The 11,241-nt window shown below is 46.8% G+C and overlaps 2 protein-coding genes across 5 annotated transcripts; both read left to right on the top strand.

The window, feature by feature from the left end:
- Positions 1 to 635: 635 nt before the first annotated feature.
- Positions 636 to 7,644, top strand: rnf144b (ring finger protein 144B). 2 transcript variants are annotated; one of them, XM_003965859.3, is made up of 8 exons: positions 636 to 928; positions 2,583 to 2,839; positions 3,568 to 3,672; positions 4,218 to 4,278; positions 4,734 to 4,935; positions 5,291 to 5,438; positions 5,565 to 5,654; positions 6,676 to 7,644. In XM_003965859.3, exons 2-8 carry the CDS (start codon positions 2,681 to 2,683, stop codon positions 6,841 to 6,843), a joined length of 933 nt encoding a protein of 310 aa, XP_003965908.1. In that variant the 5' UTR covers positions 636 to 928; positions 2,583 to 2,680; the 3' UTR covers positions 6,844 to 7,644. The 2 variants fall into 2 exon arrangements, with proteins under 2 accessions (XP_003965908.1, XP_011603568.1); XM_011605266.2 differs by having other exon boundaries at positions 638 to 928; positions 5,294 to 5,438.
- A 235-nt stretch (positions 7,645 to 7,879) lies between these two features.
- On the top strand, positions 7,880 to 11,002 carry LOC101079284 (xylose isomerase-like). 3 transcript variants are annotated; one of them, XM_003965858.3, is made up of 14 exons: positions 7,880 to 8,000; positions 8,302 to 8,378; positions 8,567 to 8,639; positions 8,716 to 8,828; positions 8,921 to 8,946; positions 9,031 to 9,168; positions 9,263 to 9,372; positions 9,438 to 9,533; positions 9,605 to 9,688; positions 9,763 to 9,889; positions 9,966 to 10,071; positions 10,170 to 10,352; positions 10,443 to 10,517; positions 10,647 to 11,002. In XM_003965858.3, exons 1-14 carry the CDS (start codon positions 7,973 to 7,975, stop codon positions 10,728 to 10,730), a joined length of 1,320 nt encoding a protein of 439 aa, XP_003965907.3. In that variant the 5' UTR covers positions 7,880 to 7,972; the 3' UTR covers positions 10,731 to 11,002. The 3 variants fall into 3 exon arrangements, with proteins under 3 accessions (XP_003965907.3, XP_011603565.2, XP_011603566.2); XM_011605263.2 differs by having other exon boundaries at positions 7,941 to 8,114; XM_011605264.2 differs by having other exon boundaries at positions 7,942 to 8,139.
- The last annotated feature ends 239 nt before the right edge of the window (positions 11,003 to 11,241 follow it).

Here is an 11,241-nt window from a genome sequence, read left to right on the forward strand (position 1 = left end):
TTAACAAAATTTTAAGCAAGTTATAAATTCACCCCTATAGCTGCAGCTTTTTTTTTCTACAGCTCAATTTACGTGGGTCTTGGATTTTCTTCCTGCAGGCGGTTGTGACAGAACTTCTTTAAATCAGCGAAGACGCACAAAGTTGTCTAAGAAGTCCTGGGTCGGCGCATGCGCACATTGTCTCAGAGTTTCCGTAACTACGCACGCTTTCGCGTTCATTTCAGAAGCGGTGTCGCGAGGCGTTCAATGTACCTTGGAAACTATAATTTAATAGGCGGACGACGACGTGTTTTTTGCGCCGCCTGGTAATTCGATGATGATATACTCTGTACTGTAAGTGAAATGCGTCTTATTTTGGATTGACTGTGTAGAGCCTCTAAATGAGAGAAAAAATGCTTAAAAACCACAAGTCCCATTACAGGAAGAGAAGACATTATCAATCGGTAAATGTAATTATTTAAAAATACAACAGTCTCCCAATTAATAAGCAATACAAGAAAATGTAGCTTTAACATTTATTATTGCCGTATTTGCCTTCACTTAATATAGTGAATTACAGCAACCAGCCAAACTCACTAGTCACAGCTCCTGGTTTCTTTTTATTTTCCGATTGTATTAAATGCACCGTGATGTGTTGAGGTAACCGGTAGGAGCAGCGACGAGTGAGAGATCAGAGCTTCCTGGATGGAAACAACCCGACAAGAGCGGAGGAGGCGCACAATAACGCGCACACGCAGGCCAGACAGGGCATGAGGCAGCAGTTTTGACCCCCTACTTTGACGCTAAGCAACCGCTTTTGTGCCAGGCAGGCGGCGGTGGATCTCCGGCGTGAACAGCTGATCCTAGGAATCATCAACACATGAGCCGGAGGAGGGAGAGCACTGCGGCGGTGGACCTGCACTCCCGCACCCTGGGATCCACAGGCAAGGTAGATCCCTCCGGGCATTTACAGTTGCCCAAATGGCGCCTGTCGACCCATTAGAAATGTTGGCTGTCATTTAAAAAACAACCTGAGTTGGTGGCAGAAAATAAAAGGCACGATCTGACTTTATTTGAAAAATTGCAAGTATCACGGCGAAGCGACAGAGATCAGTTCCAGTCGTTATGAGGGGGAGCTGCATGATTGAATGTACGCCATAGATTAACTGAGTGTTGATTTTGGATGAGGAGAGCCGTATTACCGCTGCCACACACTCCCCGAGCACACAGCCGCCTCCTCCCCAGCACAGAGGGGGTCTGTGTGAACCGGCAGCAGCAGCTTTTCATGGGGCAGATCTGGTTTTCAGGTCTGCAGTGATGCTTTGAGCCCAACTGCCAACAGAAGGCTGCAGCTGCACACCTGAAAGAGCGTCAGCCGCCCACTGGTGTTTGGATTAACGGCTCTAAGTGGGGGCATTCAGGGCTCCAGTTTGGGACCCGTTGGTGGTGCGAGCGGTTTACGTTGATGGAGGTGATTTTGAAACACCAGAAATCCCCAAACCCATAGGCGCAGACTGAAATCTGTTCATGCAAACTTAATCAGTATGAAATAACATTCCCAAATCTCAGCATCGCCTCGTTAGCCGTGAAAATGACACAACTCAAACTCCAAGTTAGTCTAAGCTGCTTTTACAAGTTGAAGTGTTTTGACACAAAGAGGCCGCGATGGCAGAGACCTGTTATTTTCCTCTGTGTGCTGCAGGACAGGCCGATGACAGGCTACACAGTGACAGTGCAGAAATGGCAGGGCTGTCTGTGCTCTGCTGGCACACCACCGCAGATCAATAGTACATAATAAAAGCCCATTGAATAACTGGGAACCGTGGTGCCAGCGGCAGGAATAGAAAACTGAGTGTGTGTGGAGTGTTGTCTCCACACACACGTCTGAGTGCGTCTTTCCGGTTTGGACCTGTTCTGTCCTTGATGAATCTCCAGTCTCAGAGCAGTGAATTGTCTCAATGATTTTCATGTTTGATAACTTTAGCTAATATGGTTAGGTTTTTGTTTCTCCAGGTTTCCCACAAAGACTCTTTTTGGGATTGGTGTGTTACTGCAGTCGCTTTGCACCCAAAATCTAGATGTCAACTCTTCGTCAGCAGTTGTAAAAATGGCACTTTGGGTTGTGTCTATTAGAGTTAAGAAACTAGTTTGCTTCACCTTGAAATGGCTAAAATGGTTGTCAATTAGAACATTGTGCAGGAAAAGAGAAGTTTTATAGCATTTAGCATAGGTGTAAAAAAGAACGGATACAATTAATATTCTAGTACCTTGATTATATCTTAAATCTATATTCCTTTTCCATATTTCCAAATATACTTTCCCTAAGAATTAAATATCAATTACCTTAGCTCTCTTAATAAAGGCCTTCTTTGTCCTTGAAGATGACGACCTTTAGACATGGCAGACTTGATGATACACCTTAAACTCTTCTGTAAATTATACATAATTATATTCCAAATGATGCATTGTGTGTCCTCAAACAGTGACTAATTTCCCTCCAGGTAACATGATAATGACTGGTTCACCGAAACGGCGAGGCAGCGCTCACAATGAGCAAAGACCAAGCTTCACTGGTCGCGTAATGGCTGCATTTCTGCTTTCAGGAACATGGAGGAGGACGTAGCTCCTCACTGGTTTCCATCACAAGGGTTAGCTGCAGTCTGAGTGCCCCGTCCTCCCCAGAGTGACGCATCCGCTCGCCATGGCCGACAAGAGTGCCACCCAAAGCCAGGAGGATGGAGATTCCGCAGCAGAGATCTCTGAGGTCGGTTGGGAGGTGTTCTGCAAACTGTGTCTGTGCGAGCAGCCGACCACAGCGACCCGGGAGCTGCAGAGCTGCAACTGTGTTTTCTGTGTGGCGGTAAGAGAATATAACAGCTACATCACAACTAATTACAATCAAAGCAACCACGAGACACATTTAGATGTCATCTGGAGCAGGAAGGCTTTAAAAAACACCCGCCTGTACTCGGCCTCATCATCTGGGGATGAAGATTCCATTAAGTGAGCTAACAGAGCTAACTTCCTGTTAGCAATTTAGGCAAATCTCCAGTGTTTGGATCACTTGGTGCTGGATCTTCACTGCAACACTGTTCCTCTTTTAAGAAATTGAAAGTTGTTGATCAGGGCGGGGGAGGAATCTCAGCTTATTACAGCATGAGCGAAAACTCGTTTTTTTTTCTTCATCCTGAGGACATTTGTCTGACTCCTCACTAGTAGAAACAAGTTCAGTTCAGACTGTTTTCACCGTAAGCGAGCTGCGTCAGAGTTCCTCTCGGGCACGCGGCTGTTGTTGGTGTTAATCTCCGTCCACAAGGTCGGCAGATAAAACGGACGTGCTGTGTCAGCAGCAGCAGACGTGCCACCACTCCCTGAATTTTTTTGCACACATCGGTTCTTGTAAATTGGACTTTTGATAGAAATATCGGAATGACTCTTCTTCTTCTGTTCCTCTAAACCCGTCATTGTGCAATGTTGACGCGCTTCCTCCTGCCCGTCTGTTTTTTATTTGTGAACGCAACAGTAACTCCTGTTTTTTTTAACTGGGGCAGCTCTCCCTAAATAACCTGAACGTCTCTCCCTCTGCAGTGTCTGCGGCAGTATGTTCAGCTGGCCATTATGGAGGGTGGGGGGGCACCCATCACCTGCCCAGATATGGCCTGTCAAAAGAGCGGCGTGCTACTGGACTCTGAGGTATGCCCTGTTTAAGATGATATGTAGGTCAAGAGAGAGCAGAAAAAAGAAAGCGCGTCCTCGGGGGCTGTGAACTCCAAACGCAATATCGGGGTCAAGCGAGCTTCTAAAGAAACCTGCTGGAACTCGGAGTGTTGGGGCGGGATTATCTACTAAAAATTGGCGCTACCGTGATTGCATGTTTAAAGGGACCTTTCAGGATGTTGTGTTAGATAAATTGACGCAAACCGAAAGTAAAACCACTCGATCATAAAGGGATGAGGTTTTTCTGGCAGCGGTTCGCGTAAAAGACGTCAGAAGAATTTTATTTGTTTAGAATAGAAACTGCTCCTCCGTGTGTTCCTGTGTCCTCAGTCCATCACTTGGCTGTAGTTGCTAGGTGACCAGTCGATCGTGGAAGATTAATGATAAAGAAAAATCCAACAAAATAAGAGAAATTGAACTTTGGAGTTGCATTTGGTTGAAAATGAATGGTTTTGGTATTATAAAAGTAAAATAAAATGAGCATTTATTTGTGTCTTTCCTCCGCCTCTGTGTGTTTGCAGATCGCCAGTTTGGTGTCAGAAGGTCAGGTGGAGCTGTATCAGCGGCTGAGCTTTGAGCGGGGTAGGTGTTGTTTCCTCCTGGTGCTGCGTGGGCTTTATTTCAGAAGGCTGACATGCAGCTCTGTGCTGTGCTGGGAAACCGAAATTACACGCAGGCCTGTAAAAGGTGCCGTCTGAGGCTCGTGAGCCTGGTGGCTTCAGAGCAGCCCGAGTTGCACATTGTGAAATCAGTTAAAAAAAATCAGAGGTGTGGTAAGACTGGATCAGAGAAGTGCAAAGTGCAGGTTGTTTTACTGCCTCATGACTGTTTGCACACAACACAGTCAGAACCTGAGCACCACAACCTGGGCTGAGGGATAAGAAGATGGACCACTATAGGAGCATGGCCCAATCGACCTCTCGGTTCCTCATGCGGACCCATATTTGGGTTGTTGTAGCATGTTTTGTATTCAGCACTCGAACTGTTTGACATCTGCCTCAGACCCGCTGAATCATCTCTGTCTTCTCTGCCCGCAGGAGTGAAACTGGACCCCAGTAAAGCCTGGTGCCCCGTGCTGGAGTGTCAGGCAGTCTGCAGCCTGCAGCCCAGCACCGAGGGCCAGCCTGGCGCCGTGCCCTGCACCACCTGTCGCGCCGTCTTCTGCTCGGCTTGCAGAGGAGCCTGGCTAGACGGCCATGCCTGCTCAGAACAGCAGCCCATGATGTCGCCCTCACACGGGTGGGTCTGACGGCGCCGTTTCATCTCCGGCTTTGGGTTGAATGAAAAAGAGCAGACGGTCAGGGATCCCGGGTCCAATACGAGCATCGTTGCCGGATTAGTAGCTTAACATTCCTCAGCAGAACAGTTCCATCTCTGTCACAGCCAGACTGATATCACTGACACACACTGTTGGAATTCCATTTTGTATGTTCCAAAAGGAGGAAGAGGAGGGTGGGCAGTTGAAATCTGGTTTATTCTTCTCCATACCTCTGCAGCCCAAAATAATCAACTCAGTTCAGAGGGATCTGAAGCCTCTCAAAGCCTGAATGCATCATTTAGCTGCAAACCTCACGCCCCAACTCTGCCCGTTCAGCAGGTCCCGCCCCCACGACGACGCCGACCTGCCCATCAAGCAGTGTCCCGTGTGCGGCATCTACATCGAGAGGAACCAGGGCTGCGCGCAGATGCTGTGCAAGAGCTGCAAACACACCTTCTGCTGGTACTGTCTGCAGAACCTGGACGTGAGTGCCCCCCCCCCTCGACCCCACGATACTTGGAAAAAAAAAAGAAATCAGCTTTCTCCTGTTTCTGGACCTCCTGCAGACAAGTTTAATTTGTGTGTTTTTGTCAAACTTGTGTGATTTCAGGGTGATATTTTCCTGAGGCATTATGATAAGGGGCCTTGCAGAAACAAGCTGGGACACTCCAGGGCTTCAGTTATGTGGAACAGAACACAGGTGAGGCTGTTGTTGCCGTCTGAAGTCTGCGGCGAGAACATGACGAACATCCTGTCGGGCCTGTTTGATGAGATCCAGCTCCAAAACAAACTCTGGTTCCAGTACAGGATTTACATTTCATTGAGTCTGTTTCTATCATTAGCTGCTCCATTTCTGACTTTTGTCCTCCCCAGGGTTGTTTTTGTTCCTCGGTGTGGCCAAACAGGCTTTTATCAGGCAGTAAGCTTAACAAATCTCAGCACTAATCTGAAATTCCTGCCCCTTAACGACGTCATTCCTTTCATAAAACAAGTGGTCAAAAAAACAACTTTCCCTCCTTCTGCCCCTGTTCTGGTGCTGTAATCACATGATTGGTATCAAGTTTGCAGTCAACCCCCTGATTATGACCCAGGGGTGTCCGAGTTGTTCAGGCCGGCGAGCTGAAGCACAACGCCTCAGTTGTTCAGTGGAAAAGAGCTCATGACCAGCCCAGTTACTCCCTCGCCTGACAGGTTCTGTAAGTTTTACTACATGCCTGCCAGAAATTCCTCTGCCAGCTACGTCTTCACTCCCCCCAACTATTGTAACATTGAAAACAAGCCACTTATACTCCTAGATTCAAAAAAAACGTGGTCAAAAATGCTAGGACCTCTGAACCTGAAACTCACTCAAGTGCACGGGTCATGCACGGGTCTACAGAGGAGCCCACATTAAGGCACAATAGTTTAACATTATATAAAGCTAATCCTATAGCATTACTTTATCCAGAGAGTATTAAAAAGCAGTAGTAAAGTGCCCACATGTAAACGTGGATGCATGTCTCTGTCCTAAAGTGTGAGACAGATGAACGCTTGAAGGTGATGACTACATTACCCATAACCACACTGGTGCCCTTTGACAAATGGTGCCCTGTTTGTTGCCTTTGCTCTTATAATCAATAAATCTATTTTTTATTGCAAATATTAATGTGTGTAAGTTTAATAAAAAACAGCTGTGCAGCTGCTTATGTCTAAACACTTCCAATCACCTGTGTGTCTGTCAGGTGGTGGGTATCCTGGTGGGGGTTAGTATCGTGGTGCTGGTGACGTCTCCACTCCTCCTCTTGGCCTCCCCCTGCATACTGTGCTGCATCTGCAAACCCTGCAGGGCCAAAAACAAGAAGAAGAAGAGGAAGAAGGACCTGAGCCAGCCAGACTCCTCCACATCGTAGCGGCTCCCTCCGTCATCAGCCCTGCGTGGGAAGACGCCGCTTACCTCACCAGGCCCGAGGAAACCACGAGAGTGGGGAGGGAGGGGGGTAAAAACTGAAACTGAAACTGGGGTTTGTTTTCATGACTGGACAAACTGAGTCTGTGAGCTCGACAAATGGACATTCATCATGAAGCTGCAGAGGGAACATGAATCCAAGGGAAGTGAACATTGGTGCGTCCGGAATGCCTTATTCTGATGCACAGCGGCCCGGCCCGAGAAGGCCGCGCGTGTGGGGGTTTTGCCTCGAGGGCTTTTTTTTTTAACATCCCTGACACAAAAATGCAACGCCACCTTCATGTGCCAAATATCATGATGCCAAACCAGAGGTGTTAGGTGCTCAAGTGCCTCTCTACAGTGCCTGGTGCTTGGTCCTCTTTGTTTTGCCTTCCATCTCATCTTATGCAAAGAGAATTTTAGCGTTCTGAGAAAGGACAGCTGCCGGAATTACAGCCGTCAATCCCATAAACAATGCAAAACATTCTTTCACAATGGGAGGATGCAAGCGGCGTCCTGTATTCTGGTATAACTTCATCTGTGCACTGCCAACTTTTATTCTGCGGATGTTTGTTGCTTCCACCTGACATTTGTTCTAGACCAAAGGCTTTAGGGATAACACCTACTTTTCTAATATGTATTTATGAGTTCCGTACGTACGGTAGCACATGTAGTCATTTCTACTTCTTTTTTTGATGTTTCTGCATCAGACATTTTTTAAAGGGCCATTGTGATTGAAATAAACACGCATCAGACAGAACTGGTACTTTTATTTGTTGTTTTTGGGGGGGCAAAGGTTGACTTAACAGTAACTGTAAAATATGTTGCTTGTTTTGAGGACCACTACTGTATTTTGTTGTCACTGTAACTTTATGCCTTGTAGTGATAAACCTTTATTTATATTTATTTCCTGTCATAAGTGGCGTGAAAATGAAATGAAGTTATTGAGTTATTTCCATTTGAAATGTAGTAATCCTAACCTACAGGTTAAGGGGGAGTTCGTGCCGCCTTGTGTTCATACTGTGAACTGCACCCAACATTGCGCAACCCCGAAGTTTCCCGAATCGGAACCAAGAGATCTGCTGGAGGGAGAAATGGCCGAACAGGAGGAATTCTTCCCGAGTAAGTCATAAAATGCGTGAGCCTACGTTTGGCTCGGACGTGGCTGTTCTCGGAACATCGCGATTGATTTGCTGCATCGAAAAGCAACTTTAATGGGTCGGAAGAGAGAAGGAGGTCCGCGTTTGGTTTCTGCAGCCGTGTAATCCATTTTACTTCGATTTCTACTCAAGTTGTGGTGTTATAGGTGATTTGTTGGAAGCTGTTGGTGTACCCTAATTTGCTGCGGTTTGCGTTCAACGTGCAGAAACTTTAACTTAACACGTTACAGACAAGTCCTTATTTCATTGGTTGCGTTGCACAGGCGTCCCAAAGATCCCGTATTTACCCAACGCAGATCCAGGAGATGTGATGTGCTTCAAACACTACCATGCAGAAGAGGTAGGTGTGCAGTACCAACAGCATCCGGAAAAGTCCAGAAGCCAAATGTTTTGAAAGAATCTTGAACTCACGCATGATAAATATACTCAGTAGTTAAAGTGCAAGAGCCATAAAGAGTTTTGGGATTGAACTGCACATCATTCCAGCACGCTGCTGTTTGTAAACTTCTGGGATTCCTGTTGCTGCAGGTTCTGATGGGGAGGAAAATGGAGGACTGGCTCAGGTTCTCAGTCTGCTACTGGCACTCCTTCTGTGGAACTGGTACCGGCCCTTTCCCGCGTAGATTTGCAGTAACCGCACCTTTGTTTCACCGAGTGTGTGATTCTGTGTATCTAAGGTGCCGATCCTTTCGGGTTTCCGACGCTCTGCCGATCCTGGAATGAAGGAGCCCCCATGGAAGCAGCCAAGAGGCGGCTGAGAGCCGCTTTTGAGTTCTTTACCAAACTGGGAGTGAGAAGATTCACCTCTATTACACAGACGAACTCAAAGCCCACCAAAAGTCTCATACTTTCATTTAAACTGCATTTAACGTGCTTCCACAGGTGAAATATTACACCTTCCACGACAGGTGAGTAACCTAACTGTCTTTAATCAATCTATAATGCTATAATCAATCTGCACAGTTGCATTAATGAGGATTTTTGGTTTCTAGAGATGTGGCTCCTGAAGGCTCCACCTTGGAGGAGTCCAACAGGAACCTGGATGAAATTACAGATCTGGCTCTCCAGCTGCAGAAACAGACTGGAGTTAAGGTTCTGTGGGTCACCTGCAACCTGTTCGCCCACCGAAGGTGAACACTGTTGAAATAAAGAGACCATAAATGTTTGAATCAGAATATTAACTGTGCTGCAAGTAAAACAGAAACAAAATCAAACATCCTGCAGGTACATGAATGGTGCGGCCACCAACCCCGACTGTCATGTCTTGGCCTACGCTGGCGCTCAGGTTAAGAAGGGGCTGGACGTTGCCAAAAAGCTGGGCGCGGAGAACTTTGGTAAGACCCCCCTCCCGGTTAAAAACATCCACATGTTTCTGCCATGCTTGTCTGTGTCCCTGCAGTGTTCTGGGGAGGAAGAGAAGGTTTCCACTCTGTCCACAACACCGACGTCGCCGCCGAGCTGAAACACATGGCCAGCTTCTTCAAAATGGCCGTCAGTAAGTGACACAAAGGCGGGAATTCACATCAAGTCCGTCGTGATGCTTCCCATGTGGTTTCGTGCCGGCAGAGTATAAAGAGAAGATTGGGCTGAAGTGTCAGTTTCTTATTGAACCGAAGCCGAAGGAGCCCTGCAAGCACCAGTACGACTACGGTACGGTTACACCGACATTAACTAACTTTATACATTTTTAAGCTGCCAATCCTGATGATGTCGCGCTTTTACAGACGCCATGAGCGTGATTGGATTCCTCAAGCATTACGGTCTGGAGGGGGACTTCAAGTTAAACATCGAGCCCAACCACACCACCCTGGCAGGACACTCCTACGAACACGACATCGTCATGGCCTCCGCGTGAGTCTCCTTCGCTGTCATCAAATGCCCGTTAGCTTCACCGCAACATCCAGAGCAAGGTCTCCTCCCTCGGCAGATTTGGCATGTTGGGTTCGGTTGATGCAAACACCGGCTCCCCTGACCTGGGGTGGGACACGGACCAGTTCCCCATGGACATCAGGAATACCACATTGGTCATGAAGGTAAGCTCCCGTCTTTGATTTGGAGCAAGCGTATAAGATCGTTGACATGAAACCATGGAGATGTCTCTGAGCGGAGGACACTGTGACACTGTCCTCAGACCGTCGTCGAACAAGGCGGCCTGCAGCCGGGGGGGTTGAACTTTGATGCTAAGGTGCGCAGGGAGTCAACAGACGTGGAGGACCTGTTTGTGGCTCATGTCGCAGCCATGGACACCTTTGCCAGGGGTCTGCGGAACGCTGTCCGCATTATTGAGGACGGAATCATGGCTGGTATGGTCAAGGTGTGTCACAAATACCATCTTAGCTCATTTTTCCTTCTTGTTTCTGAACATAGTTTTATTAAAATTCCCTGGTTACGCCTGAATAAACAGGATCGATACTCCAGCTTCAGTCGTGACATTGGACAGAAAGTGGATGAGGGGTCTGCCACCTTAGAAGAAATGGAGGTTTGTCTAATTTATTGACAATTCATCAAATATTGCAAAAGCTCCATAAGCTTTAAAGCTGTTGGATGGAATAAAATCTACATAAATAAAACAGCTGTGATAATCCAGAATCCTGTTCTGCATTTCCAGGCCTTCATCAAAGAGAAGGGTGAACCCAAAATGATGTCAGGGAAGCAAGAAACGTATGAATCCATCTTCAACCGTTACATTTGACGGATCGTTCAGCTGCGTTCTGCCCGTCGACCTGAGCCAGATGCTGCTCTGTTGTAGTCCTGCATTTCACGCCCAACTGACATCAGATGCTGTTGTGGATTAGTGGAGCAGCTAATTATTCCCAGTGGGATTAAGAATTACACATGAATTCTAGGATTAAATGCTTCATACGTCATCAGACACACACGCCACTCATAGCATACATAGTTATCATTACTAACACGTGTGTTACACTGACTTCAACTGTTGAATAAAGACTTATTGTAACAATCAAGTGTAGTTTTTTCTGTCTAAGTAAATGCAGACAATGTGCGATATATTGGACTTTGACTTTTTGGTCATAAAAATGTGTTCATAACAATCTTGTCCGAGCATCAGTTTATTTCCTTCGTGATACATTTTTAAAATTGTTATGATCAACTGTGGCGCTGCATGGACTTTATAAAACTACGTGTTTATTGTTAGAAATGGAAGAGGAGGTCTCACTCTGCGCTCGATTTTGTGAGGCTCA

This window comes from Takifugu rubripes, chromosome 7 (assembly GCF_901000725.2).
Source record: "Takifugu rubripes chromosome 7, fTakRub1.2, whole genome shotgun sequence".
Lineage (NCBI taxonomy): Eukaryota > Metazoa > Chordata > Actinopteri > Tetraodontiformes > Tetraodontidae > Takifugu > Takifugu rubripes.

Coding starts and splice junctions, on each gene's coding strand:
- LOC101079284 (XM_003965858.3), top strand. CDS start 7,973: ATGGCCGAACAGGAGGAATTCTTCCCGA. Junction 9,534..9,604: donor CTTCTTCAAAATGGCCGTCA/GTAAGTGACACA, acceptor TCGTGCCGGCAG/AGTATAAAGAGAAGATTGGG. Junction 10,353..10,442: donor TCATGGCTGGTATGGTCAAG/GTGTGTCACAAA, acceptor CTGAATAAACAG/GATCGATACTCCAGCTTCAG.
- rnf144b (XM_003965859.3), top strand. CDS start 2,681: ATGGCCGACAAGAGTGCCACCCAAAGCCAGGAGGATGGAGATTCCGCA. Junction 3,673..4,217: donor GCGTGCTACTGGACTCTGAG/GTATGCCCTGTT, acceptor GTGTGTTTGCAG/ATCGCCAGTTTGGTGTCAGA. Junction 4,936..5,290: donor ATGATGTCGCCCTCACACGG/GTGGGTCTGACG, acceptor CTGCCCGTTCAG/CAGGTCCCGCCCCCACGACG.